The 24762-nt window shown below is 42.6% G+C and overlaps 1 protein-coding gene across 2 annotated transcripts in view; it reads right to left on the reverse strand.

Annotated features, from left to right (window-relative positions):
* LOC127002771 (heparan sulfate glucosamine 3-O-sulfotransferase 6-like) overlaps window positions 1-24762 on the reverse strand; it is a 147505-nt gene that overhangs the window by 9989 nt on the left and 112754 nt on the right. For both annotated transcript variants that reach the window (XM_050868896.1, XM_050868897.1), the window contains exons 3-5: window positions 18018-18189; window positions 13662-13835; window positions 8773-8980 (exon numbers count right to left, since the gene is read on the reverse strand). In XM_050868896.1, coding sequence (XP_050724853.1) covers window positions 8773-8980; window positions 13662-13835; window positions 18018-18189 — 554 coding nt within the window. The remainder of the gene's footprint in view (window positions 1-8772; window positions 8981-13661; window positions 13836-18017; window positions 18190-24762) is intronic.

Raw genomic sequence — 24762 nt, forward strand, 5'->3', positions numbered from 1 at the left:
CTGCGTCCGTTTCTGTACTAAAAGTGGTTTCTTGGAGCGTGGAACCTTGCCTTGAAACATGAAATTTGAGGGTAAAACGTTAGACTTGAAACAGCCATTGGTAGGAAGATGAACGTTGACCTGATTCATGAAGTGGCGGGGAGATGTAAACGTTTTCCTGACTCATGATGTGGTGAGAAGAGTTTAAACGTTGACTTCGTACAGCAATTTGTGGAGAGTAAAACGTTGACTTGGTACGGATATTCTAGAGTCAAACGTTGAATTCGAACAGCAATTGGTGGGGAGATAAACGTTCATATGTGACTCTTGAATTGGGGAGATATAAAACGTTGACTTCGAAAATGTAATGATGGAGTAAAACGTTGACTTGAAACAGATATTGGAGAGTCAAACGTTGAATTCGGACAGCAATTGGTGGGGAGATAAACGTTCATATGTGACTCTTGAATTGCGGAGATATAAAACGTTGAATTCGAAAATATAATGATGGAGTAAAACGTTGACCTGAAACAGATATTGAAGAGTCAAACGTTGAATTCGGACAGCAATTGATGGAGAGTAATACGTTGATTCTGTGACTCATGAATTGGGGAGATTTAAAACGATGACTTGAAACAGAAATTAGAGTAAAACGTTGACTCGGAGTTAATATTGGAGAGTAAAACGTTGACTCGGAGCTAATATTGGAGAGTCAAACGTTGAATTCGGACAGTAATGTTTGGAGATTTAAACGTTGACCTTTGACCCTTATATTGGGGAGAGTTAAAACGTTGACTTCGAAAATAAAATGATGGAGCAAAACGTTGACTCAAAACAGTAATTGGGAATGAGTTCAACGTAAATTTCGGACACAAATCGGTCGTTAAGGCTTTTTCTTAACGGGCTTTTTTTGTTTTCTGTTTTTAGTTGCCTTTGAGAGCTGCTTCCGTTGTTTTATATAAAGAAAAAAATTAATTGGTAAAGAGTGGATCGTTGACTTGAAACATTAAATTCGTAGAAAGTTAAAAAGGAGTTCAAGAGTAAATCGTCGACTTGAAACAACAACAACAACTACTACTACTACTACTACTACTACTACTACTACTACTACTACTACTACTACCACTATAAATAAATAAATGGAAAAAAAATAAAGCATGAATAAAAAAAAATAAGATATAGTTGTTCGTCCTCGTTCTCCTCCTCCTCCGACTCCTCCTCCTCCTCCTACTACTACTACTACCACTACTACTACCAATAACCACCACCAATAACCACCACCACCACCACCACTAACAATCTAAACTCCCATTGTGATTCATGTCAAGAGGTACACAATCAAATTCATCACTGACGAGGTATTAAGAGCCAGCCATTGAGCAGCTTGAGACCAGCGCTACCTTGGGACCCCTTCCTTGCATAGCCATAGTGTAGAGCGCCAAAGATTAATGACTATGGATTCTGTATGGATTTTCTGCCGTGCAAGTGGGGGGTTCATGTCGCAGGAATAGAGGTTGAATGTTTGCTTATAGTTGGTTCGTGTTTCTGATGATGTCCTTTGTGTAGAGATGGAGACTTTAGGGACAGAGTATAGAGAGAAGAAGTGTAGAGAAAGACAACTGTAGAAGAACTTAGGGATGGAATAGAGAAGGAGAAAGATAAAGATGAATGGTAAATGCATGAGAAGTGTAAAGAAAAATTTGCATATAGGATAAAGAAAAAGTTGAAAGAAGAAAGAAATTGTTAGTGTAAAGAAGAATAAAGAAGAAGAAGTATAGAAGTGAAGAAGAGTTTGCGTCGAAAAGAAAGTAAGAGAAGGAAAAATTTTAAAAGTGAAGAGAAGAAGAATTTTCATATGATGTAGAAGAGTAGAGAGAAGTGTAGATGTGAAGAGAAAAGTTTGCGTAGAGTGTTAGAAAAGAAAGGTAGAGAATGAGAAGTGTGGAAAAAGTGTAAAGAATGAGAACTTGCGCATAGCCTAGAGAAGTGTTGTGTAGTTTAGAGAAGAGTTTGCGATTACATTAGAGAACATCTTGTGGGAGGCTGAATATGCTTGTCACAATACAGCTCTTTAAAAGTTGAGGGAAGGAATGAGGGAAGAAAAGGAAGCGGAAGTTGGAGAAGAGATTTGTTGAAGTGTTAGTTAAGGATAAGTGGGGAAAGGAAATATTAAGGAAAACGAAAAAAATATAGTAGTGTTTTTTTAGTGCAGTCTCCCTTTTTCGAGTCCTAATCTTATAATCACCGGACAACTGTTTATATGTTTTAGAAGTCCCACATATCGTATCGTCCGCATTGAAGGGGAAAGGACGGGGGTGCAGATAGATTTATGTGCGGTATCGATTTTCCGTCTGTCCGATGCCGCGCCGCCCTTGTGGAAGCGAGCAAGAAACGAATAATTGTGGACCACGTGTGAATTGTCTTTGTCTGGGAAGTAAGATTGGTCTGATTGTTAGGGAAAAGATGTAAACGACTAAAGATTAAATGTGCTTGCTTATCTTAATACTGTAGCATCGGCCAATATTGTAAGAATGGAAGACTAATTAGATTTACATATAGATTTTAAGGGATTGGAATAACTAGATTTACATATAGATTTAGTATGTCCTTTGATAGTTTTACGAGCCGAGTGATAGTGGGACAAGGCTTCTGTACAACCACATTTGATAAGGCTTTCGTAGAGGTTGTGTTAGTATGTCCATTGATAGTTTTATGAGCCTAGTGATAGGTTGACAAGGCTTCTGTACACTCACATTTGATAAGGCTTTCGTAGAGGTTGTGTTAGTATTTCCATGGGTAGTTTTACGAGCCTAATACTAGTTTGACAAGGCTTCTGCAGACCCATATTTGATAAGGCTTCCGTAGAGGTTGTGTTAGTATTTCCATGGGTAGTTTTACGAGCCTAATACTAGTTTGACAAGGCTTCTGCAGACCCATATTTGATAAGGCTTCCGTAGAGGTTGTGTTAGTATTTCCATGGGTAGTTTTACGAGCCTAGTGATAGTTTGACAAGGCTTCTGCAGACCCATATTTGATAAGGCTTTCGTAGAGGTTGTGTAAGTATTTCCATGGGTAGTTTTACGAGCCTTATGATAGTGTGACAAGGCTTCTGCACCATGGACGTTAATAATCTCCTTTGTGATCTCTGGAAATAGTTGTTGTGAGCTGAAAGCGTCTTGGTAACAGGACTAAATTACATGGATATAGATTTTCTGGGTTTATGGCCGTTATTGTAAGGGAAGGAGAGGCAATAACAGCAAACTCGCGTATACATTATCCGTCTTTATGGTAACGTGTCGCCAGTATTGCAGGACATAAACCCATAATCGTATAACCACATATAAATTTGATGTGTTTATTGTCCACGCTGTAAGGAAGAAGACAGGAATGAGTGTAGGTTTATGAGTATATTGCCTTGTTTTATAGCGGAGTGTCGCTCATAGTGTAGAAAATAAGACTTGTAATGGTATAAGTTCATCTAAATTTTGTGTTTACCGTTTATACTGTAAGGAAGAAGTTAGGAATGAGTGTAGGTTTATATGTATACTGCCTTGTTTTATAGCGTAGTGTCGCTCATAGTGTTGAAAATAAGACTCGTAATCGTATATAAAAGAGAAGGAGAGAAAAGCAGAGGGTGAGGAATGAAACAGAGAAGGAGAGGAATAGAAGATGAAGAAAGGGAACAGAAAATGAAACAAGGATAGAAGATGAGAATTTGGAACAGAGAAGGAGAGGAACAGAAGATGAAGAAAGAGAACAGAAAATGAAACAAGGATAGAAGATGAGAATTTGGAACAGAGAAGGAAAGAAGAACAAAAGATGAAAGGGAACAGAAAATGAAACAAGGATAGAAGATGAGAATTTGGAACAGAGAAGGAAAGAAGAACAAAAGATGAAAGGGAACAGAAAAGGAAACAAGGATAGAAGATGAGAATTTGGAACAGAGAAGGAAAGAAGAACAAAAGATGAAAGGGAACAGAAAAGGAAACAAGGATAGAAGATGAGGATTAGGAACAGAGAAGGAAGGAAGAACAAAAGATGAAAGGGAACAGAAAAGGAAACAAGGATAGAAGATGAGAATTTGGAACAGAGAAGGAGAGGAACAGAAGATGAAGAAAGAGAACAGAAAATGAAACAAGGATAGAAGATGAGAATTTGGAACAGAGAAGGAAAGAAGAACAAAAGATGAAAGGGAACAGAAAATGAAACAAGGATAGAAGATGAGAATTTGGAACAGAGAAGGAGAGGAACAGAAGATGAAGAAAGGGAACAGAAAATGAAACAAGGATAGAAGATGAGAATTTGGAACAGAGAAGGAAAGAAGAACAAAAGATGAAGAAAGGGAACAGAAAATGAAACAAGGATAGAAGAGAAACAAGGATAGAAGATGAGGATTTGGAACAGAGAAGGAAGGAAGAACAAAAGATGAAGAAAGGGAACAGAAAAGGAAACAAGGATAGAAGATGAGGATTAGGAACAGAGAAGGAAGGAAGAACAAAAGATGAAAGGGAACAGAGAAGGAAACAAGGATAGAAGATGAGGATTTGGAACAGAGAAGGAAGGAAGAATAGAATATGAAGAAAGGAACAGAGAAAGAAAGGAGGAAGAGGGTAAGGAAGAGGAGACAGAAGGGAAGAATTTTGTGTTTACCGTAAATATATTGTTAGGGAGAAGATGGTTGATAAAATAGATTCACTTGTACAGTCGGCCAAAAAAGTACCGAACACCCATTGGAATTAACCTAACCAACACAACGCCATGTATATAAATTTTGATCAGTAGTAGTAGTAGCAGTAGTAGTAGTAGATGGAGGAGGAGGAGGAGGAGGAGGGCGAACAACTTCATCTTATTTATTTATTTTTTTCATGGTTTATTTTTTATTCCGTTTATTTTTTTATTTATTTTTTGTCGATAACCCAATATAGTTTTGCTGTTGTTGATTCATTCCTTTGAGTCTTTTTTATCATGAACGTTATTAATATGCGTGTGTGTGTGTGTGTGTGTGTGTGTGTGTGTGTGTGTGTGTGTGTGTGTGTGTGTGCGCGTAAATAAAGCAATTAATAACGCCCGATATGTGTGTGTGTGTGTGTGTGTGTGTGTGTGTGTGTGTGTGTGTCAGGGAACGTCAATATGTCTTTGTTTACTTTATGGGGGCAAATAGGGAGAGAGAGAGAGAGAGAGAGAGAGAGAGAGAGAGAGAGAGAGAGAGAGAGAGAGAGAGAGAGAGAGAGAGAGAGAGAATATGTATGTGTGTTTGTTTGTATGTATGTATGTTTGTTTTAACCGTAAGGGGAGGAAGGCTGAAGGCTAAACAAAAAAAACAAAAAGTTACCCCAAACATGAGCGTGTGTGTGTGTGTGTGTGTGTGTGTGTGTGTGTGTGTGTGTGTGTGCGTGGGCGGGTGGGGGCACGCGGGAGAAAGGAATTTGGCGGCGCTCCAGAAGATAATCGAAACACATTTTTTTCTTTTTTCTTTTTTCTTTTTTTTTCTTTTTTTTTACGCCTTCAAGAGACAGTGATGGGGGCGAGGGAATCCACTTAACCCTCCTCCTCTTCTTCCTCTTCTTCTTCTTCCTCTTCCTCTTTCTTCTTCTTGTTCGTGTTATTGTTGTTGTTGTTGTTTTTGTTGTTGTTCTTTTTCTTTTTCTTCTTCTTCTTCTTCTTCTTCTTCTTTTACTCCTTTTTCTCCTCCTCCTCCTCCTCCTCCTCCTCTGTTTTTTCATCCTTTTCTGTTTCCTTCTTTTCGTTCCCTTCTTTCCTTCTCTGTCTCCTTACTCCCTGTCTTTCTTTCCTTCTGTCTCCTCTTCCTTACCCTCTTCCTTCTGTCCTTTTCTCTGTTCCCTTTCTTCATCTTTTTTTTCTTCTTCTCTGTTCCCAATCCTTACCTTCTATCCTTGTTTCTTCTTCTGTTCCCTTCTGTTCCTCTTTTCTTCTGTTTCATTCCTCGCCCTCTCTTCTTCTCTCCTTCTCTTTTCTCTTTCTCACATTCTATTCCCCTTTTCTTCTCTATTTCATTCCTCACTCTCTCTTCTTCTCTCCTTATCTTTTCTCTTTCTCACATTCTATTCCCCTTTTCTTCTCTATTTCATTCCTCACTCTCTCTTCTTCTCTCCTTCTCTTTTCTCTTTCTCACAATCTATTCCTCTCTTTCCTTCTCTGTTTCATTCCTCAACCTCTGTTTTTCTCTCCTTCTCTTTTCTCTTTCTCACAATCTATTCCTTTCTTTCCTTCTCTGTTTCATTCCTCAACTTCTGTTTTTCTCTCCTTCTCTTTTCTCTTTCTCACAATCTATTCCTTTCTTTCCTTCTCTGTTTCATTCCTCAACTTCTGTTTTTCTCTCCTTCTCTTTTCTCTTTCTCACAATCTATTCCTCTCTTTCCTCCTCTGCTTCATTCCTCAACCTCTCTTCTTCTCTTCTTCTCTTTCCTCTTTCTCACATTCTGTCCTCTTCTCTCTCCTTCCTCTCCCTTTATTCCTCTGTTCCCTTCCTCATTCTCTGTTCTTCTCTGTCCCTTCCCTCCCCCCCCCCCCCCATCCATCACACAGGCACACTAGGGATGACTAATCCTAATTGTAATCGGATCGGATTGTAATGGAGTGCAGAATTTGTCGACTAATTCCTAATGATTGTAATTGAACACTGAACAAATTTTTTTTATTAGCCTGACAAGTAAATGTTAGTGTAATTGACTGCCCCCGTGTCCGTGTGTGTGTGTGTGTGTGTGTGTGTGTGTGTGTTCCAGTTATATTATAGAACTGGATCCCTGTAGCCGGCGAACGCATTAGAGTGTGTAGGTAGAGTGTAAAGCGTTCCAATACTGTTGTTCCGTATACGATCAATCCCAGGTTCATTTTTTTAGAAGCTTTCGACTCTAACTACAGCTATTTTTAAAGGTCAAAAAGAAGATCGGTTGGGTTCTCATGAGTGTTTTTTTTTTTAGGTTCATGGTGTAGAAGAAGGGTCAAACTACCACCAGGATCGTAAAACTACCCCTGGAAATGCCCAAGACTCCTACGAAAGCCTTGTTGAATGTGTGCGTTTAGGAGTCTTGTCAAACTATCACTGGGCTCATAAAACTACACACGGTAATGCTAATACAACTTCTACGAAAGCCTTGTTAAATGTGTGTGTTTAAGAGTCTTGTCAAACTCTCATTAGGCTCATAAAACTATACCATTGGAAATACTAACACAACCTCTACCAAAGCCTTATCAAATGTGAGTGTGTGGAAGCCTTGTCAAACTATCACTAGGCTTATGAAACTATACCCATGGAAATACTAACACAACCTCTATGAAAGCTTTATGAAATGTGGGTGTGTGGAAGCCTTGTCAAACTATCACTAGGCTCATGAAACTATACCAATGGAATTACTAACACAACCTCTACGAAAGCTTTATGAAATGTGGGTGTGTGGAAGCCTTGTCAAACTACCACCAGGCTCATAAAACTATACCACTGGAAATACTAACACAACCACTACGAAAGTCTTATCCAGTGTGGGTGTGCAGGAGTCTTGTCAAACCATCACTAGGCTCATAAAACTATACCAATGGAAATACTAACACAACCTCTACCAAAGCCTTATCAAATGTGAGTGTGTGGAAGCCTTGTCAAACTACCACCAGAGTCATGAAACTATACCATTGGAAATACAAACACAACCTCTACCAAAGCCTTATCAAATTCTCTCCCCCTTCACCATCCTCTTCCTTCCCTTTCCTCTCCCTTCCCCATACTCTTCCCTCCTTTTCCTGCCCATCGATATCCTCCTTCCTCCCTTACCTCCTACCTCACCATGCTGTTCCGTCCTCCCCCTTTCCTTCGTCATTTTCTTTCCCTCCATTTGAAAGAAAGAAGAGGGAATGAATAGAGAGATAGACGAACAACTACCAACATTTGTGATATTACTTTGAAGCCAGACAAAGAAGTATAAATATTCATGTGTGATTTTCCGATCCTTCGACAGAGTGTGGCACGGTGACCTCGATGGCGTGCCCTTGTTTGCCTGTTACTCTCTGGGCTTGTAGTGTGAGGAGGGATAAGATAGATTTCGTTTGAATCGGAATGAATAAAGAGAGACGAACAACTACCGCCATTTGTGATATTACGTTGAAGACAGACAAAGAAGTATAAAATATGCATGTGTGATTTTCCGAGCCTTCGACTGAGTGTGGCACGGTGACCTCGATGGCGTGCCCTTGTTTGCCTGTTACACTCTGGGCTTGTAGTGTGAGCGGGAGAAAGATAGATTTCGTTTGTATATCGGGCTTCTTTGTACCGCAGGCTTTTGGTATAGTCGTGTTCTTTTATTATTTGTTTGCCCTTGAAATTCCTTTACTCTAAAAACATGTAACTACCCACTTGCACGCTACTACTTCACTTTGCACTCCCCCCCCCCCCCCTCCACACACACACACACACACACACACACACAAATATGTTATACAACTCACACCCACCCACACACACACACTTTTCACCCACCAACCTCAACCACACACACCCAACACCCATCCACCACCACACCCTCACAACACTCACCCCCAACCTCACACCCCAACACTTACTTCCTACACCCACACACCCACACCCACACCCACACACACACAGCTCACCTCCCACCCAACACTTACACATCTCACCTCGCACATCCTCCCCAAACATCAACACTTCCACACCTCACTTCACACTCCACCTCACACTTCACCCACACACACCCACGTCACCTTGCACCCCTTGCACGCTACACACTACACCTCACACACAGCCCACCTCACTCCCCCACGCACCTGCACGCGGCACAGCTCGGCGGCGGGGTCTTTGATGAGGTTCTCGCCGCTGACCACGTGGATGCTGGCGCGCGGGAAGTGGTCGAGCCAGCGCTGCAGGTGTCGCGCGTACAGGCCGCCGCTGATGGGCCCCCACTCCGAGTTGACGAGGCCGGGCGAGGAGCTGACGAAGGCAAGGTCCTCGAACGGCCGCCGCGCACGATGCTTGCTGGGGAGGGAGAAGAAGAGAGTGGAGTTAAGACAGAGAGAAAAGAGAAGGGGAAGCAAAGAGAGAAAGAACTGAGAGATAGGGAAGAAAGATGGATAGAGAAGTGGGAAGAAAAAAATGGATAGAAAAAGATAGAATGAGCTATTTCGTTTGAGACAGAAAAGAGGGAATAGAAAAAAGGGAAGAATGAGAATGGGAAGAGATAAAAAAAAAAGGTATTGCGTTTGAAACAAGAGACAGAAGAGGAGGGATAGAGAAGAGGGAAGGGAAAGAGGAGGGATAGAGAAGAGGGAAGGGAAAGAGGAGGGATAGAGAAGAGGGAAGGGAAAGAGGAGGGATAGAGAAGAGGGAAGGGAAAGAGGAGGGATAGAGAAGAGGGAAGGGAAAGAGGAGGGATAGAGAAATTGATGAAGATATTGCGTTTGAGACTGAAGAGAGGATAGAAAAGAGGGATGAGAAAATGCATAAAGAGATACAGAATGAGGTATTGCGTTTCAGAGGTAAGATAGAGAAGAAAGAAGAGAGAATAGATAAACAGAGGACAGAGAGAAAAGGAAGGATAGAGGAGGGATAGAACAGAGAAAAAGAGAGAATATGGAGAGGGAGAGAAGAGAACGGTTTTGAGATAGAGTAAAAAGAGAGGAGATAGAGAAGAGAGAATGCTTTTAAGACAGAGAGAAAGAAGGATAGAGGAGGGATAGGAAAAAGAAAAGAGAGTATGGAGAGGGAGAAAATGAGAGGAACGGTTTTGAGATAGTGAAAAGAGAGGAGATAGAGAAGAGGAAGAGAAAGAGAATGAACAAATAGACAGAGGATGCTTGCTGGGAACGGGGAAGAAAAAGAGAACACGTTTAAGAAAGAGAAAAAAGAAGAAAAATGAGAAAACAAAGAAGAGAAAAGGAGGGAGAGAAATGACAAGAGAGAGAATGGATAGAGAAAAAAGGTATTGGGATTGAGACAGAGAGAAAAGAGAGAAAGGTAGAGAAGAAAGAAGAGGATAATAGAGAAGAGGAAAGAGGGAGAAGGGATCGAATGACAGGTCCTGGAACGTTAGCCTGACCCGGTGCTTGCTGGAAAAGGGAGAAGGGAAGTAGAGAACGGTTTTGAGATAGGAAGAGAGAAGATGGGATAAAGATGAGGCAAGAGAGAGAGAGTGTATAGAGAAAGTTTAAGACAGATAAAATAGATAGGAATAGATAATAGATGACCAAAGAAGAGAATGAACATAAAGATGAGGAAAGAGAAGAGAGAGGAGGAGAAAGTTAATAGATAATAGATGACGAAAGAAGAGAGAATGAATAGAGAGATAGAACGAGAGAAGATGGGATAAAGATGAGGAAAGAGAAAGAGAGTGGATAGAGAAAGTTTGAGACAGATAAAATAGATAGGAATAGATAATAGATGACGAAAGAAGAGAGAATGAATAGAGAGATAGAACGAGGTATTCCGTTTGAGACAGAGAAAACAGAGAGAAGGTTAAAGAGGAAGAATAACTTGTCTTATAACGGGAAGAAGAGGAGTGGACTTCTAACGGAAAGAAGAAAAGGAGGGATGGAAAAGAGGGAAGAGAGAATCAAAATAAAACAAGAGAGAAAGAGGGAGATGGGATGAAGAGAATAACTTATCAAATGACGTCTTATACCGGCAGTGTGCTTGAGATAGAGAGAGAGATAGATAAGTAGATTGATCGTGTGCTTGTGATAGAGAGAAGCGAGAGGAGGGATATAGAGAGTGCCTTTACAAATACTTATCATTAAACATCCCACTCTGTCTGTGTTTGATGTTGGCGGAGGAAGAGAAAAAAGAATATGTGAAGCAAATGATATAGATGGAAGGGAGGGAAGATGCGGAGGAGGGGAGGAGGAGGAAAGGGATGAAAGGAAGAGAGAGAGAGAGAGAGAGAGAGAGAGAGAGAGAGAGAGAGAGAGAGAGAGAGAGAGAGAGAGAGAGAGAGAGAGAGAGATAAAGAAAAATCCACCCTCGTTCTATGCAAGTTTGTTAAAGGAAGAAAAGGAGAAAGAAAGAAGTAAAAAGAAGTAAAAAGAAGAAAAGAATGAGAAGAAAAAGAAGAAAAGGAAAAAAAAGAATGTAAAGAGAAAACATGAAAAAAGAAAAGGAAAAAAATAGAACCAGAGAGAGAGAGAGAGAGAGAGAGAGAGATCCATCCTCGCTCTATGCATGTTTTTAGATGGAGAAACGAAGAGGAAGAAGTAAAAAGGGAAAGGAGAAGAAGAATGAAAAGAATAAAGAGAAAAAAAAGAGAAAAGAAGAAGAACGAAAAGGAAATGAAAAAAAAACAGGACGATAGGGGACGAGAGAGAGAGAGAGAGAGAGAGAGATAAGGGCTGAGGGAAGAGCAGGTGGTGTCATCTCTCTCTCTCTCTCTTTTCCCAGAATTGAAGAGAAGAGAAAAAATTGTAAACTACTTTTTTCTTGTCTTTTCAACATAATATATTTTTTTCCTTAATCTTTTGTGTCGATGGAAGGGAAGGCTGAAAAGAAGACTAATTCCTCCTCCTCTTCCTCCTCCTCCTCCTCATCATCATCATCATCATCATCATCATCATCATCATTATCTTCTCATTATTATCATTATCTCTTTTATTGATATCACTGTCATCTTCATCATCCTTTGTTGTGTGTGTGTGTGTGTGTAAAGAACTGTTACCAAGAACTGCTCTCTCTCTCTCTCTCTCTCTCTCTCTCTCTCTCTCTCTCTCTCAGTACATTATCCCTTGTTTTCTCTCTTTTCCTCTCTCTTTCCCTCCCTCCCTTTCCTTCCTTCCTCCCTCTCTTCCTCCCTCATCAACTCTTCCCCTCTTTCTCCTCTTCTTCTTCTCCCTCTCGCCCTCTTCTCGTATTCCTCTGCTCCTATTTACTCTCTCCTGTTACCTGGAAAAGCCTACCTGTGTGTGTGTGTGTGTGTGTGTGTGTGTGTGTGTGTGTGTGTGTGTGTGTGTGTGTGTGTGTGTTTACCTGGCTCTAAAGGAGATGTAGTAGTAGTAATGGTAATAGTAGTAGTAGGTTAGGTTAGGTTAGGTAGTAGTAGTAGTAATAGTAGTAGTAGTAGTAGTAATAGTAGTAGTAGTAGTAGTAGTAGTAGTAGTAAAATGGTAGTTAATATGATATCTTTTCTTTTCTTTTCATTTTTTTATTTTTTTATCTGTCTGTCTGTCTGTTTCTCTATGCATCTCTTTACTTTTCTCTCTCTTCTCTTTTCTTCTCTCTTCTAGTCTTTCTCTCTATTTCCATCTCTGTTTTTTTTTATGATTTCTTTGACCATGTGTTTGTCTGTCTCTCTGTCTGTCTATCTATCCCTTCCTATGCCTGTCTTCCTTTCTCTTTATTTGTTTGTCTGTTTTTCTTTCCACCTTTCTACCTGAGTCCTAAATTAACCACCTGTACTTTCACTTTCCTCTCAGCATCTCTTTTTATACCTGTCTTTCCGTCTGTCTGTTTATCTCTGCCTCTGTCTGTCTATCTTCCTCTCTATCTGTCTGCTCACCTGTCTGCCTTTCAACCTCTCCAACCTGTTTGTCTGTCTCTTTGTTTACCTTTCTGTTCCTTTCAGTCTTTTTCTATTTCTCTCATTTTTTTGTCTATGTGTTTGTCTGTCTGTCTTTGTCTGTTTGTGTGTCTGTCTGTTTGTTTGCTAATCCCTTTCTCTGTCTGTTCTCTCATTTTTCTTTCCTTTTTTCTACCTGAGTCCTAAATTAACCACCTGTACTTTCGCCTTCCTACCAGCATCTCTTTTTTCCACCTGTCTTTCTGTCTGTCTGTCTTCCTTTCTCTCCATCTGTCTGTTCACCTGTCTTCCTTTCAACCTTTCCACCTGACTCATTAATAAACCACCTGCAGTTTCGCTAACCCAGTAGATCTCTTTCCCCTTGTTCACCTGTCATTTACCTGGATAAGCTGTCTCTACCTGTCCTATTCATCCACCTCCATGTACCTACCTTTTCACCTGACCAGTCCATTCACTCACCCAGTCATTAAAGTCTCTCCCACTCCCAACAAAAATTACTCTTCCCAAATCTTTACCAAGGAGAAAACAGGTTAACAAAAGGTAACCAAATCACTCCCTCACCTTAAACTCTGGGTGTAGTCCGTTTCCAAAGATAAGGACGTCACTTGTTTTGGAATTGGGAGCAAGGAGAAGAGAACTTAAGACTGGAAAGGAAGAAAGATCAAAGCAAAAACAGGTTGACAAAAGGTAGCCAAATCACTCCCTCACCTTAAGCGCTGTGTAGTCTGTTTCCAAAGATAAGGACGTCACATGTTTTGGAATTTGGAGAAAGGAGAAGAGGAGAACTTAAAACTGAAAAGGCAGAAAGAGAGAAGAGAAAGGGAGAAGGGAGAGGAAGAAGAGAATGAGAAAGGAAAAAGAGGAAAAGAAGAAGAGGTAGAGAAACAAAAATAGGAGAAGACCAAGGCAAAAACAGGCTTAATCTCCCCTCAATCCTCTCCTATGTTTCATCCTACCCCCAATCTAGCTGTTTCCATTCCAACTTCCCTCCTCTCCTCTTCACATCATTATTTTTTCCTTTCCAGACGTTCATATTCCCTTCCTCCTTTCCTCCCTCCCTGTCCTCCGTACCTGCCTACCTGCTCTCCTATCCTCCACTTCATTTCTTTCCTCTCTCGTCTCTCTTACTCCTTAAAAGGTAGCCAAATCACTCACCTTAAGCTCTGGGTGTAGTCGGAGAGCGCCCTGGTGACGGGATCGCGCACCACCAGCAGGAGGCGGCAGGAGGGCAGATCCATGCGTACCCTCGCCGGCACGCCCGCGGTGGTGAAGTACGCCGGGGTCTTCTCCACCGTGAGCTGCCCCTCCAGACTCAGGGGCAGCTTACTCCTGGGGGGGCGAGGAGAGAGATAGGGTTAGGAAGGAGGAGGAAAGGTGGGGGAAGGGAGGAAGAAGAGAAAGAAGAGGGAGAGGGAAAAAGGGAATGTAAGATAATGACGTCACTTGTTTTGGGTAATATTAAAAGAATGGACACAGGAGAAAATATGGGAGAGAGGAGACCAGGGCAGGGAGGAGGAGGTAAAGGGGAGCAAAGGGGAGATTAAAGAGGGCATGACTGCATTGGGTGTTGCAAGGGGAGGAAACAAGAGGAAGAAATGAAAGAGGTGTCGTAAGAGAAAGAAGGAAAGAGGAAGAATAGGACGAGGGAGAGGGGAAGAGGAAGAGGGAAAGAGGATGGAGAGGGAAAGAAGAGGAAAAGAGGAAGAAGAGGATGAAAAAGAGTGAAAGAGGAGGGTGAGATAAAGGAGGAGGAGGAGGAATGGGGTAAAGGCGGAGGCGGAGGAAGAGAAAGAAGAGATGAAGAAGAAGAAGAAGAGGAGGAAAAGGAGGAGAAACAGGAGGAGGGGAAAGAGGAGAAGGGTTGGGAGGCGAAAGAGAAAAGGAGGAGGAGGAGGAGGCAGAGAAGGAAGAGAGAGAGGAAGAAGAGAAAGAGGAAGAGAAAGGAGAAGAAGAGGAAAGAGGAAGTAGAAAGAGAAAATGAGCATGAATAAAAAGGAGTAAAGAGAGAGAGAGAGAGAGAGAGAGAGAGAGAGAGAGAGAGAGAGTAGGAGGAGGCAGAGGAGGAAGAGCGAGGAAGAAGAGAAAGGAGAAGAAGAGGAAAGAGGAAGTGAGAGAAAGGAATGAAAAAGAAGTAAAGAAAAAGGAATGTAGTTTGTTTTGGTTTGTGTTGAGGAAGGAGACAAAGAGAGAGGGAGGGGGAGGGAAGGGAGGGGAGACGAGCAGGGGAGGAAGGGGAGGGGAGGGGGCTTGTTTTGACGCCGTTGGGATGGATGGGGGAGGAAATGGCCGGTTGAGTCCCTCCTTCCCTCCTTCTTCCTTTCTTCCAGTTTTCCTTCTCTTTCCTTCCTTCCTTCATCCTTTCTTCCTTTGTTTCTCTCCTTCGTTCCTTCGTTCCTTCCCTTCTTCCTTTCCTTTCTTCCAGTTTTCCTTCTCTTTCTTTCCTTCCTTCATCCTTTCTCTCCTTTCCTTCTTAGTTTCTTTCCTTCCTTCCTTCTTCTCGTTCACTCATTCATTGTTTTATTTTTTCCTTTCGTTCTTTTCATTCTTTCATTTTTATTTCTTCTACGTTCTGTTTGTCCATTCCTCCTTTTTTTTACATTTTCTTCCTTCCTTCCTTCCTTCCTTCCTTCCTTTCTTTTCTTCCTTCCTTTCTTTCTTTCTTTCTTTTCTTCCTCCCTTTCTCCCTTCCTTCCTTCCTTCTTTCCTTCTTTCCTTCCTTCCTTCCTTCCTTTCTTTTCTTCCTTCCTTCCTTCCTTCCTTCCTTCCTCCCTCCCTTCCTTCCTTCCTTCCTTTCTTTCTTTCTTTCTTTTCTTCCTCCCTTTCTCCCTTCCTTCCTTCCTTCCTTGCTTCCTTCCTCCCTTCCTTCCTTCCTTCCTTCCTTCCTTCCTTTCTTTTCTTCCTTCCTTTCTTCCTTCTCGTTCACTCCTTCATAACTTCCTTCTATTAACTTTTCTCTCCTTTCTTTTCAACATTGTCCTCTCCTTTACTTGTTTTTCCTTCCTTCTTTTCTTCCTTCTTTCTTTCCTTCTTTCTCTCGTCCACTTCTTCCTTCAGTCATTCTTTATTTTCTTTCTTCCTTCCATTCTTTTTATTTATTTATTTTCCTTCATCATCTTGTCCGTCCTTCCTTCCTTCCTTCCTTCCTTCCTTCCTTCCTTCCTTCCTTTCTTCTTTCTCTCTTCCCTTCTTCCTCAGCCAATACATTATGTTGATGCACACCCATATATTTCTCTCTCTCTCTCTCTCTCTCTCTCTCTCTCTCTCTCTCTCTCTCTCTCTCTCTCTCTCTCTCTCTCTCTCTCTCTCTCTCTCTCTCTCTCTTTCCTCCTCCCCTCCATTCTAACGCCATAATCTTGTTTTCTTTCTCTCCTCCTCCTCCTCTTCCTCCTCCTCCTCCTCCTCCTCCTCTTCCCTTTATCCGTAACTCTTCCTCCTCTCTCCTTTCCTCTTCCCTCTTCCTTCCTTCTCCCTTCCCTTCCTTTCTTCTTCCCTTCCTTCTCCCTTCCTTTCCTTTCTTCCCTTCCTTCTTCCTTCCTTCTCTTCCTTCTTCCTTCCCTTCCTTCTCTTCCTTCCTTCCTTCTTCCTCTCTCTTCCCTTCTCTTCCCTTCCCTCTCCCTTCTCTCTTTCCCTTCTCTTCCCTTCCTTCCTTCCTTCCTTTTCCTTCCTTCTCTCTTCCCTTCCTTCCTTCCTTCCCTTCCTCTTCTCTTTCCCTTCCTTCCCTTCCTTCCTCTTCCTTCTCTCTTTCCTCTCCTTCCCTTCCTTCTCCCTTCCCTTTCCTTCTCTTCCCTTCCTTCCTTCCTTTCTTCCTTTCCTTCCTTCCTTCCTTCCCTTCCCTTCTTCCTTCATTTCCTTCCCTTCCTTCCTTCCTCTTCCCTTCTCTCTTCTCTTCCTTCTCTTCCCCTTCCTTCCTTCCTTTTCCTTCTCCTTTCCTCTTTTCCTTTCTTTTTTTCCCATTTCATTCCTCTTTCTTCTCTTCCTTTCCTTTTTCTACTCTTCTCTTCCTTTCCCTTTCCTTCCCTTCCCTTCCCTTCCCTTCCCTTCCCTTCCTTTCCCTTGCATTCTTTCCTCTTCCATTCCCTATCATTCCTCCTCTTCTCCAGTCCCTTCCTTTCCCTTCCTTTCCTTTTCTTTCTCCTTTTCCCTTCCTTTCCTTTCCCTTCTTTTCCTTTCCCTTCCTTTCCTTTCCATTCCTTTCCTTTCCCTACCTCTCCTTTCCTTTTCTCTCCTTTTTCCTTCTAATTTTCCCATCTCTTCCATTCCGTTCCCTCTTTTTCCCTTCCTCTTCCTTCCTCCCTTCCCTCCCCTTCTCTTGTTTTGCTTTAACCTCCCCCTCCCCCCCCCTTTTTGTTCACGTCACGCCCCCCCCCCCTCCCATTATCTCCCCCTCCTCTCTTTTCCTCTCCTTTCCTCTTTTCCTTCTCCTTTCCTCTTTTTAATATTTTTTATTTTTTTTACTTCCATTTCATTCCTATTCTTGTCTTCCTCTCCCTTTTCTACTCTTTTTCTCTATCTCTCCTTCCTTCCTTCCTTTTCCTTCTCCTTCCTTCAGTGGCTTGTTCTCTTTTCACTCCCTTTTCCTCTTTTTTTCTATTTTTCTATTTTTTCCTTACATTTCAGTCTTATCCTTGTTTTCCTTTCCCCTTCCTACTCTTTTTCTCTATCTCTCCTTCCTTCCTTCCTTTTCCTTCTCCTTCCTTCAGTCTTCTTTTCATTTCCCTACTCTTTTCCTCCCTTTTCTGTCCCCCTCTTCCTTTTCCTCTCCTTTCCTCCTTTTCATTTCATTTCTACCTATCCCTTCCTACTCTTTTCCTCCCTTTTCTGTCCCCCTCTTCCTTTTCCTCTCCTTTCCTCCTTTTCATTTCATTTCTACCTATCCCTTCCTACTCTTTTCCTCCCTTTTCTGTCCCTCCCTTTCTTTTCCTCTCCTTTCCTTTCTATTCTACTTTTCCTTCGCATCTTTTCTTTCCTTCATCCGTAAATGTTCCTTTCCCTTTCACCTCCCTACTCTTTTCCTTCCTTTTCTGTCCCTCCCTTTCTTTTCCTCTCCTTTCCTTTCTATTCTACTTTTCCTTCGCATCCTTTCTTTCCTTCATCCGTAAATATTCCTTTCCTCCTTTTCATTTCATTTCTTCCTATCCCTCCCTTCTTTTCTTCCCTTCTCTTCCCTTTCCTTGCATACCACCATTGTCTCTCTCCTTCCATCCGTTCCTCCCCCATTCCTTCCCTTCCATGCCACCATTACCTTCCCCTCCCTTCCTTCTTCTCTTCCCCTTCCTCCTGTACTCTCCTTGCCTCCGTGCCCTTCTCTCCTTCATCTATAAACACTTCCTTCTCTTCCGAACCTTCCCTTTTCTCCCTCCCTTTCCCTTTCCTCTTTTCTTGACATTCTACCTAACCCTTCCCTTTCCTTCCCTTCCCTTCCCTCCCCTAACTTCCCTTCCCTAGCCTCTCACGATCACCTTTCCTTCCATTACCATCCCTCCCCCTCTCCCTCCCTCACCCCCGACTCACCTGTACCACTCGAGGCCGCGGCTGTAGTACCTGTCGAAGTAGTGCACCTCGGGGCCGGACGCGCGGATGGAGGGGTGGACGCGCAGGAAGGCCAGCAGCGCGCGTGTGCCGGACTTCTTGGCGCCGATGATGAGCACGTGAGGCAGGCGGTGCACGGCGGTCTCGTTCCTGCCTGTGGAAGAGAAGAGGTGTTGTTGTTGTTACTGTGCACTGTGTTCTGCCTTCCACGGGCAATGGTACAAGATTGCCGTACTCAGTCAATCTATCAATCAATGGGGGCATACGCCTAGGGGCGCGTCACCTCGCCCACACTATGTCGCCAAACCCAGGGTCCCTCCGGGCAAGTCTCCATGCAGGCCCCCTTCCCATCCTGAGTACCTCCTGGCAGGATTTATCGACTTGCTCAGGTCACGAATTCCGTGGGCGTCCCCTTGACCTCCTCCACTCAGGATTATCTCTTAGAGAGACAACCCGGTGAGCAGGATCAGCTTCAGGGCAGCGTGCCACGTGCCCGTATGGCCGGAGTTGGCGTTGACTGACTATGCAGGTAATATATGTCGAATCAGTCTCACGGGGTAGTCGCCGGTTTGACACAAAGTCATTCCAGCGATATCCCATGATTCTGCGTAGACACTTATTGGCAAAGGCATCAATCCGCCTCTCCAAGTCCCCATTTAGTGTCCATGTCTCACAGCCGTAGAGTAAGACAGGGAGCACACGGGACTTGAAGATCCGGACCTTTGTCATTCTGCACAGGTATCGACAACGCCGTATACTTGTGCTGAGCGAGGCCATAACACCGTGGGCAGGCCAGGCCGCCCTAAGACTTCCTTCCAACTCTCCCATCCGTGACTATAGTAGGGGGAGGGAAGGTATGGGTGGGTGGGTGTGTGGGGATGGGGCTAGAGGTGACACTGATTGATAGGGGTGTTTTTTTATGTATAGGGAAGGGAAAGTGTGTGTGTGTGTGTGTGTGTGTGTGTGTGTGTGTTTCTCAGCTATTTATTTTTTTACAGGCCTCAGACAAGCTTTTATGACCCCTAATTTATCAACGTGTGTGTGTGTGTGTGTGTGTGTGTGCGTGTGTGTGTACATCGCTCATCGCCCCACGCACACATGCTGTCACCTCATAAAGAATTCTTGCAACACACACACACACACACGCACACACACACACACACACACACACACACACACACACACACACACACACACACACATGTACAAGACTGCGTCACGTTTTCCTTGACAGAGATAACGAGACCATGAATATTACTGAGAGAGAGAGAGAGAGAGAGAGAGAGAGAGAGAGAGAGAGAGAGAGAGAGAGAGAGATGGTAATAACAATAATAAAAGACTGCACGAGGAGAAATGAATAAGAGGTGTAACGCACGCACGCACGCACTCACTCACACACACACACACACACACACACACACACACACACACACACACACACACACTTCAGAGGGGAGAGGAAGGGGAGATATGGAAAGTTTATCATTATTATTATTATTATTATTATTATTATTATTATTATTATTATTGTTGTTGTTGTTGTTGTTGTACTTATTTATCTATTTATTTATATTTGATCGGGTTTAATTAAGCGAGAATCTAGAGTCCGGGATGATAGGTGGTCTTCAGGACAGCATGTGGGTAGTCTTAGGCCACTCGGCGGTGACGGAAAAATTGCCAGCTTGTTTGTAGCAGCGGGCGGGATGCGAACCCGTGTCTTCCTGTACCCAGCGCCCGCACGGTAACCACTCAGCCACCGCCTCCCCGCGAATGGAATGGAAGTAAAGAAGAGCAGTTATAGAAAGGAAGAAAATTTTGAGAAAGAAGAGAGGGAGAGGGAAGGAAAAAAATATGAAAGGAAAGGAAAACGAGAAAGAAGTGAAGGAAAGGAATGGAATGGAAATGAAATGAAAGGAAAGGAAAGGAAAAGGACGGAAAGGGACGGGAGCCCAAGAGAAGGGAAGAGAAGAGAAAAGAGAAGGAGAGGGAAGGGAAGAAAGGAAAGGAGAGGAAAGGGAGGAATAAATATAAATAAGATAATAGAAAATGAGAGAGAATGTAAATGATAGAAAGGTCGACGGAATAAGAAAATAAAGAAGAAAAGATAGTGAGATAAAGCTTCATAAAACGAGAAAAAAAAAGAGTAGGGAAGAGAAGGAGAGTAAAAAAAAGGAAAAGAAAGATGAAAAGGAGGAAAGGAAAGCAAACCAAACTATACCAAACCAAAGAAAAGGGAAGAGAAGAGAAGAGAAGTGAAGAGAAGAGAAGAGAAGAGAAGAAGAGGGAAGAGAAGTGAAGAGAAGTGGAGTGAAGTGAAGTGCAGAGAAGAGAAGAGGAGAGACGAGAAGTGAAGTGAAGTGAAGTGAAGAGAATAGAAGAGTGAAGTGAAGTGAAGTGAAGCAAAGCGAGAAGAAGAGAAGAAAAGAGAAGAGGAGGGAAGTGAAGTGAAGTGAAAAGAAGAGAAGTGAAGAGAAGTGAAGTGAAGTGAAGAGAATAGAAGAGTGAAGTGAAGTGAAAAGAAGAGAAGTGAAGTGAAGTGAAGTGAAGTGAAGTGAAGTGAAGTGAAGACAAAACAAGACAAGACCAGAAAACTAACGGAAGACAAGAGAAGACAAGGGAGTCGGAGGGAGGGAGGGCGGCGAAGCGTTAAGAAGTAAGAGGGAGTTTTTGTGTTGTTCTGCGGGCCGAGTGTCATAATGGGCGCTAAATATATCCCACCCCCACGAGAGAGAGAGAGAGAGAGAGAGAGAGAGAGAGAGAGAGAGAGAGAGAGAGAGAGAGAGAGAGAGAGGGAACGAAAAAAGAAGAAAGGAAAGGAAAACGAGAAAGAAGTGAAGGAAAGGAATGGAATGGAAATGAAAAGAAAGGAAAGGAAAAGAAGGGAAGGGAAAGGAAAAGGACGGGAGAGAATATGGAATATCAAAATTGAAAAGAAAAAAAAACAGGAAGAAGGGGAGGAGGAGAAAGAGAAAACGGAGAGAAACGGATGAGAGAGAGAGAGAGAGAGAGAGAGAGAGAGAGAGAGAGAGAGAGAGAGAGAGAGAGAGAGAGAAGGGAAGGGAAGTACGGGAAGGGGGAAGAAAAGGGAGAATATAAAAAAGAGAAAGAAAACACAAGAAATAGAAAATAAGGGAGAAAGGGAAATGGGGGAATGCGAGTAAGGGAAGAGGGGAAGAAAGAGGGAGGTAAAGAGGAGGAACGGAGGGTAGAAAGGAAGAGAAAGGAAAGGAGAAAAGAGGAGGAGTAAAAGGAAAGAATATACAGGGAAAGAAAGGAGAAGAAAGGAAAGAAAAGAGAAGGGAAGGAGAGGAAAGGAAAGGAAAGGAAAGGGAAAGGAAGGAAAGGAAAGGAAAGGAAAGGGAAGGAAAATGAGAGGAAGGGAAGGAAAGGAAAGGAAAGGAAAGGAAAGGAAAGGAAAGGAAAGGAAAGGAAGGGAAGGGAAGGGAGAGGAAGGGAAGGAAAGGAAAGGAAAGGAAAGGAAAGGAAAGGAAAGGGAAAGGGAAGGGACGGGAAGGGAAATGAAAGGAAAGGAAAGGGAAGGGAAGGGAAGGGAAGGAGGAGGAAGAAGAGAAGGAGAGAGAGAGAGAGAGAGAGAGAGAGAGAGAGAGAGAGAGAGAGAGAGAGAGAGAGAGAGAGAGAGAGAGAGAGAGAGTATGAGAAGAGTCACTAAATGAGAAAGAAAGAATATGAAAAAGATAAGAAAAAAGCAATTAAAGAAAGAAAAGAATAAGGAGAATGAAAGAGAAAAAAAGCTTGACAAAAGAAGAGAAATGGAAAAGAAATTGGAGAGAGAAAGGAGGAAGAGTTGATAAGAGGGAGAGAAAATGAGAAAGATGGAGGGAGAGATAAGAGAAACGAATGGAGGGGATGAGGAGGAGGAAAAGGATTAGGAGAAGAAGAAGAAGAAGAAAAAGAAGAAGAAGAAGAAGAGGAAGAAGAAAAAGAAGAAGAAAAAGAAAAAGGAGAAGAAAAAGAAGGAAAAGAAGAAGAAAAAGAAGAAGAAGAAGAAGAAAAAGAAAAAGGAGAAGAAAAAGAAGGAAAAGAAGAAGAAAAGGAAAACAGGAAAAGAGGAGGAAAGAGAATAGAAACGAATAGAAGGAATGAGGAGGAAAAAAAGATTGCTTGATGAAAAAAAAGTAAGAAAATAAGATAAAGAAAAGTTGATGAAAAAAGAAAAAATATAATAAAGAGGAAAAACAGAAAAGGGAAGGAAAGGATAGGAATGGAATGGATTGGAAGGGAAGGGAAGAGAAAAGAAGGAATGGGAAGGGAAGGGAAGGAATGGGAACTGAAGGAAAGGGAAGGTGAAGTTAAGGGAAGGGAACGGAAGGGAAGAGAATGAAAGGGAAGGGAAGGGAAGGAAATGAAAGAGAACAGAATAGAAGGTAAGAGAAGGGAAAGGAACGGAAAGGAAAGGAAGGGAAAGGCAGAACAAGGAACAGGTTTAATATATTCCAAAACCAATTAAGAAAAAGAAAGAAAATAACATAGCCAGATAATTAGAATGATCTATACAGCTGATAACAGACGAGCAAATTAACGAAGTGGCGACCCAGGAATTGCAGAAGTTAGGGCAGACAGAGGACCAGGTGGAGAGGTGGAATTAGAACCTTTACCGGGGCAGGATGGAGTACACTAACACCAGACAGAGGACCAGGTGGAGAGGTGGAATTAGAACCTTTACCGGGGCAGGATGGAGTACACTAACACCAGACAGAGGACCAGGTGGAGAGGTGGAATTAGAACCTTTACCGGGGCAGGATGGAGCACACTAACACCAGACAGAGGACCAGGTGGAAAGGTGGAATTAGAACCTTTACCGGGGCAGGATGGAGTACACTAACACCAGACAGAGAACCAGGTGGAGAGGTGGAATTAGAACCTTTACCGGGGCAGGATGGAGCACACTAACACCAGACAGAGAACCAGGTGGAGAGGTGGAACTAGAACCCTTACCGGGGCAGGATGGAGCACACTAACACCAGACAGAGAACCAGGTGGAGAGGTGGAACTAGAACCCTTACCGGGGCAGGATGGAGCACACTAACACCAGACAGAGAGTAGGAGGAGGAGGAGGAAGTTGAGAAGGAAGGAGAGGAAGAAAAGGAGGAGGAGGGGAAGGAGAAGGAGAAGGAAGAAGATTGAAAAGACAAGTTAAAAAGTAGAATCAGAAATCACAGAACATCACGATCCTCCAGTTAAAGGGAATCCAACACCACAAAAGGGTTTACAGAGGATCCGAACCCTCTCTTTAAGGGGTTCGGAGGAGGCCAACATGCTTCAAAGGGTTCGGGAAATTGCTTGTGTAAATTACTTCTTTTTGTTTTCTTTCTTTTTTCTAACCCTCCCCTGCAAATCCGTGCTCTCCCTCGGGCTCATAAAGTTTGTTTTGGGGGAGGAGGAGGAGGAGGAGGAGGAGGAGGAGGAGGAGAAAGTTTGAGATATGTATATTTTACTTGTTTTTGTTTTGTTGTTTTTCTTCTTTTTTCCTTTTTTTCTTTCTTTTTCCTCTTATTTTCTTTTTTTTCCTATTCTTCCTCTTCTTTTTTTTTCCTCTTCCTCTTCTTCTTCTTATTATTACTATTACTATTATTATTATTATTATTATTATCATCATCATCATCATCATCATTGCACTACTACTACAACTGTTACTACTACTACCACTACTACCACTACCACCACCTCTTCTACTACTACTACTACTACTACTACAACATCTCTCTCACAGTAATAGCGTGGAGTTAGGAGCACAATGGACGCAGGTAACATCAATAACGAAGGTGAGTCGTCTACGTTGTAAAATATCACCTTAAAGTTAACGTACAGAGTGACAAAGGTTAACTACACCCGCGGGAGAGAGAGAGAGAGAGAGAGAGAGAGAGAGAGAGAGAGAGAGAGAGAGAGAGAGAGAGAGAGAGAACAGACAGACACAGACAGACACAGACAGACAGACATAGACAAGGATCGTAAGGAAGAAATAAGAAAAGAAAGATAAAAAAAGAGAGAGAGAGAGAGAGAGAGAGAGAGAGAGAGAGAGAGAAGAGAAAATGAGGAACGAATGAAGGAGGGAAGGAAAGGAAGGAAAGAAGTAAAGGAAAGACGCGATAAGGTGATAGAAAGAAAGGAAGGAGGGAAGGAAGGAAAAGAGGAATGGAAGTAAAAGAAAAAAATAATAAAGAGAAGGGAGGGAAGGACGGAGGGAAATAGGAACATAGATAGGAAAGAAAGAAGGAAGGGAGGAAAGAAGAATGGAGGAAAGATATTGAAGTGTGAAAGGTCTAGGTGGAGGAAAGGTAAAAGGTGAGGCATATCGGAGGAGGAGGAGGAGGAGGAGGAGGAGGAGGAAGAGTATAAAAAGAAGATTGGGGAGAGAAAGGGAGAGAGAGGGAGGAGGAATTTAGGAAGAAAGGGAGATTATTAGTCAGCAAGGAAGAGGAGGAGGAGGAGGAGGAGATAGAGGAGGGAGAGAAATGAGGCAAGAGAGTTTAGGAATATAAGAAGGGAGAGAATAAGCGATAGGGAGGAGGAGGAAGAGGAAGAGGAAGAGGAGGAGGAGGAGGAGTTTAGAAAGATAGGAAGAAGAAGGGGAGATATTGAGTAAGGAAGAAGAAGAAGAAGAAGAAGAAGAAAGGAAGGAAAAATAGATTAGAAAGAAGATATTGAGAAAGAAGGAAGGAAGAAAAAAAGAAAGAAAGAAAGAAAGAAAAAGGAAAAGAAAGTAATG

The sequence above is a fragment of the Eriocheir sinensis genome, chromosome 24, assembly GCF_024679095.1.
Source record: "Eriocheir sinensis breed Jianghai 21 chromosome 24, ASM2467909v1, whole genome shotgun sequence".
NCBI classification, from domain to species: Eukaryota; Metazoa; Arthropoda; class Malacostraca; order Decapoda; family Varunidae; genus Eriocheir; species Eriocheir sinensis.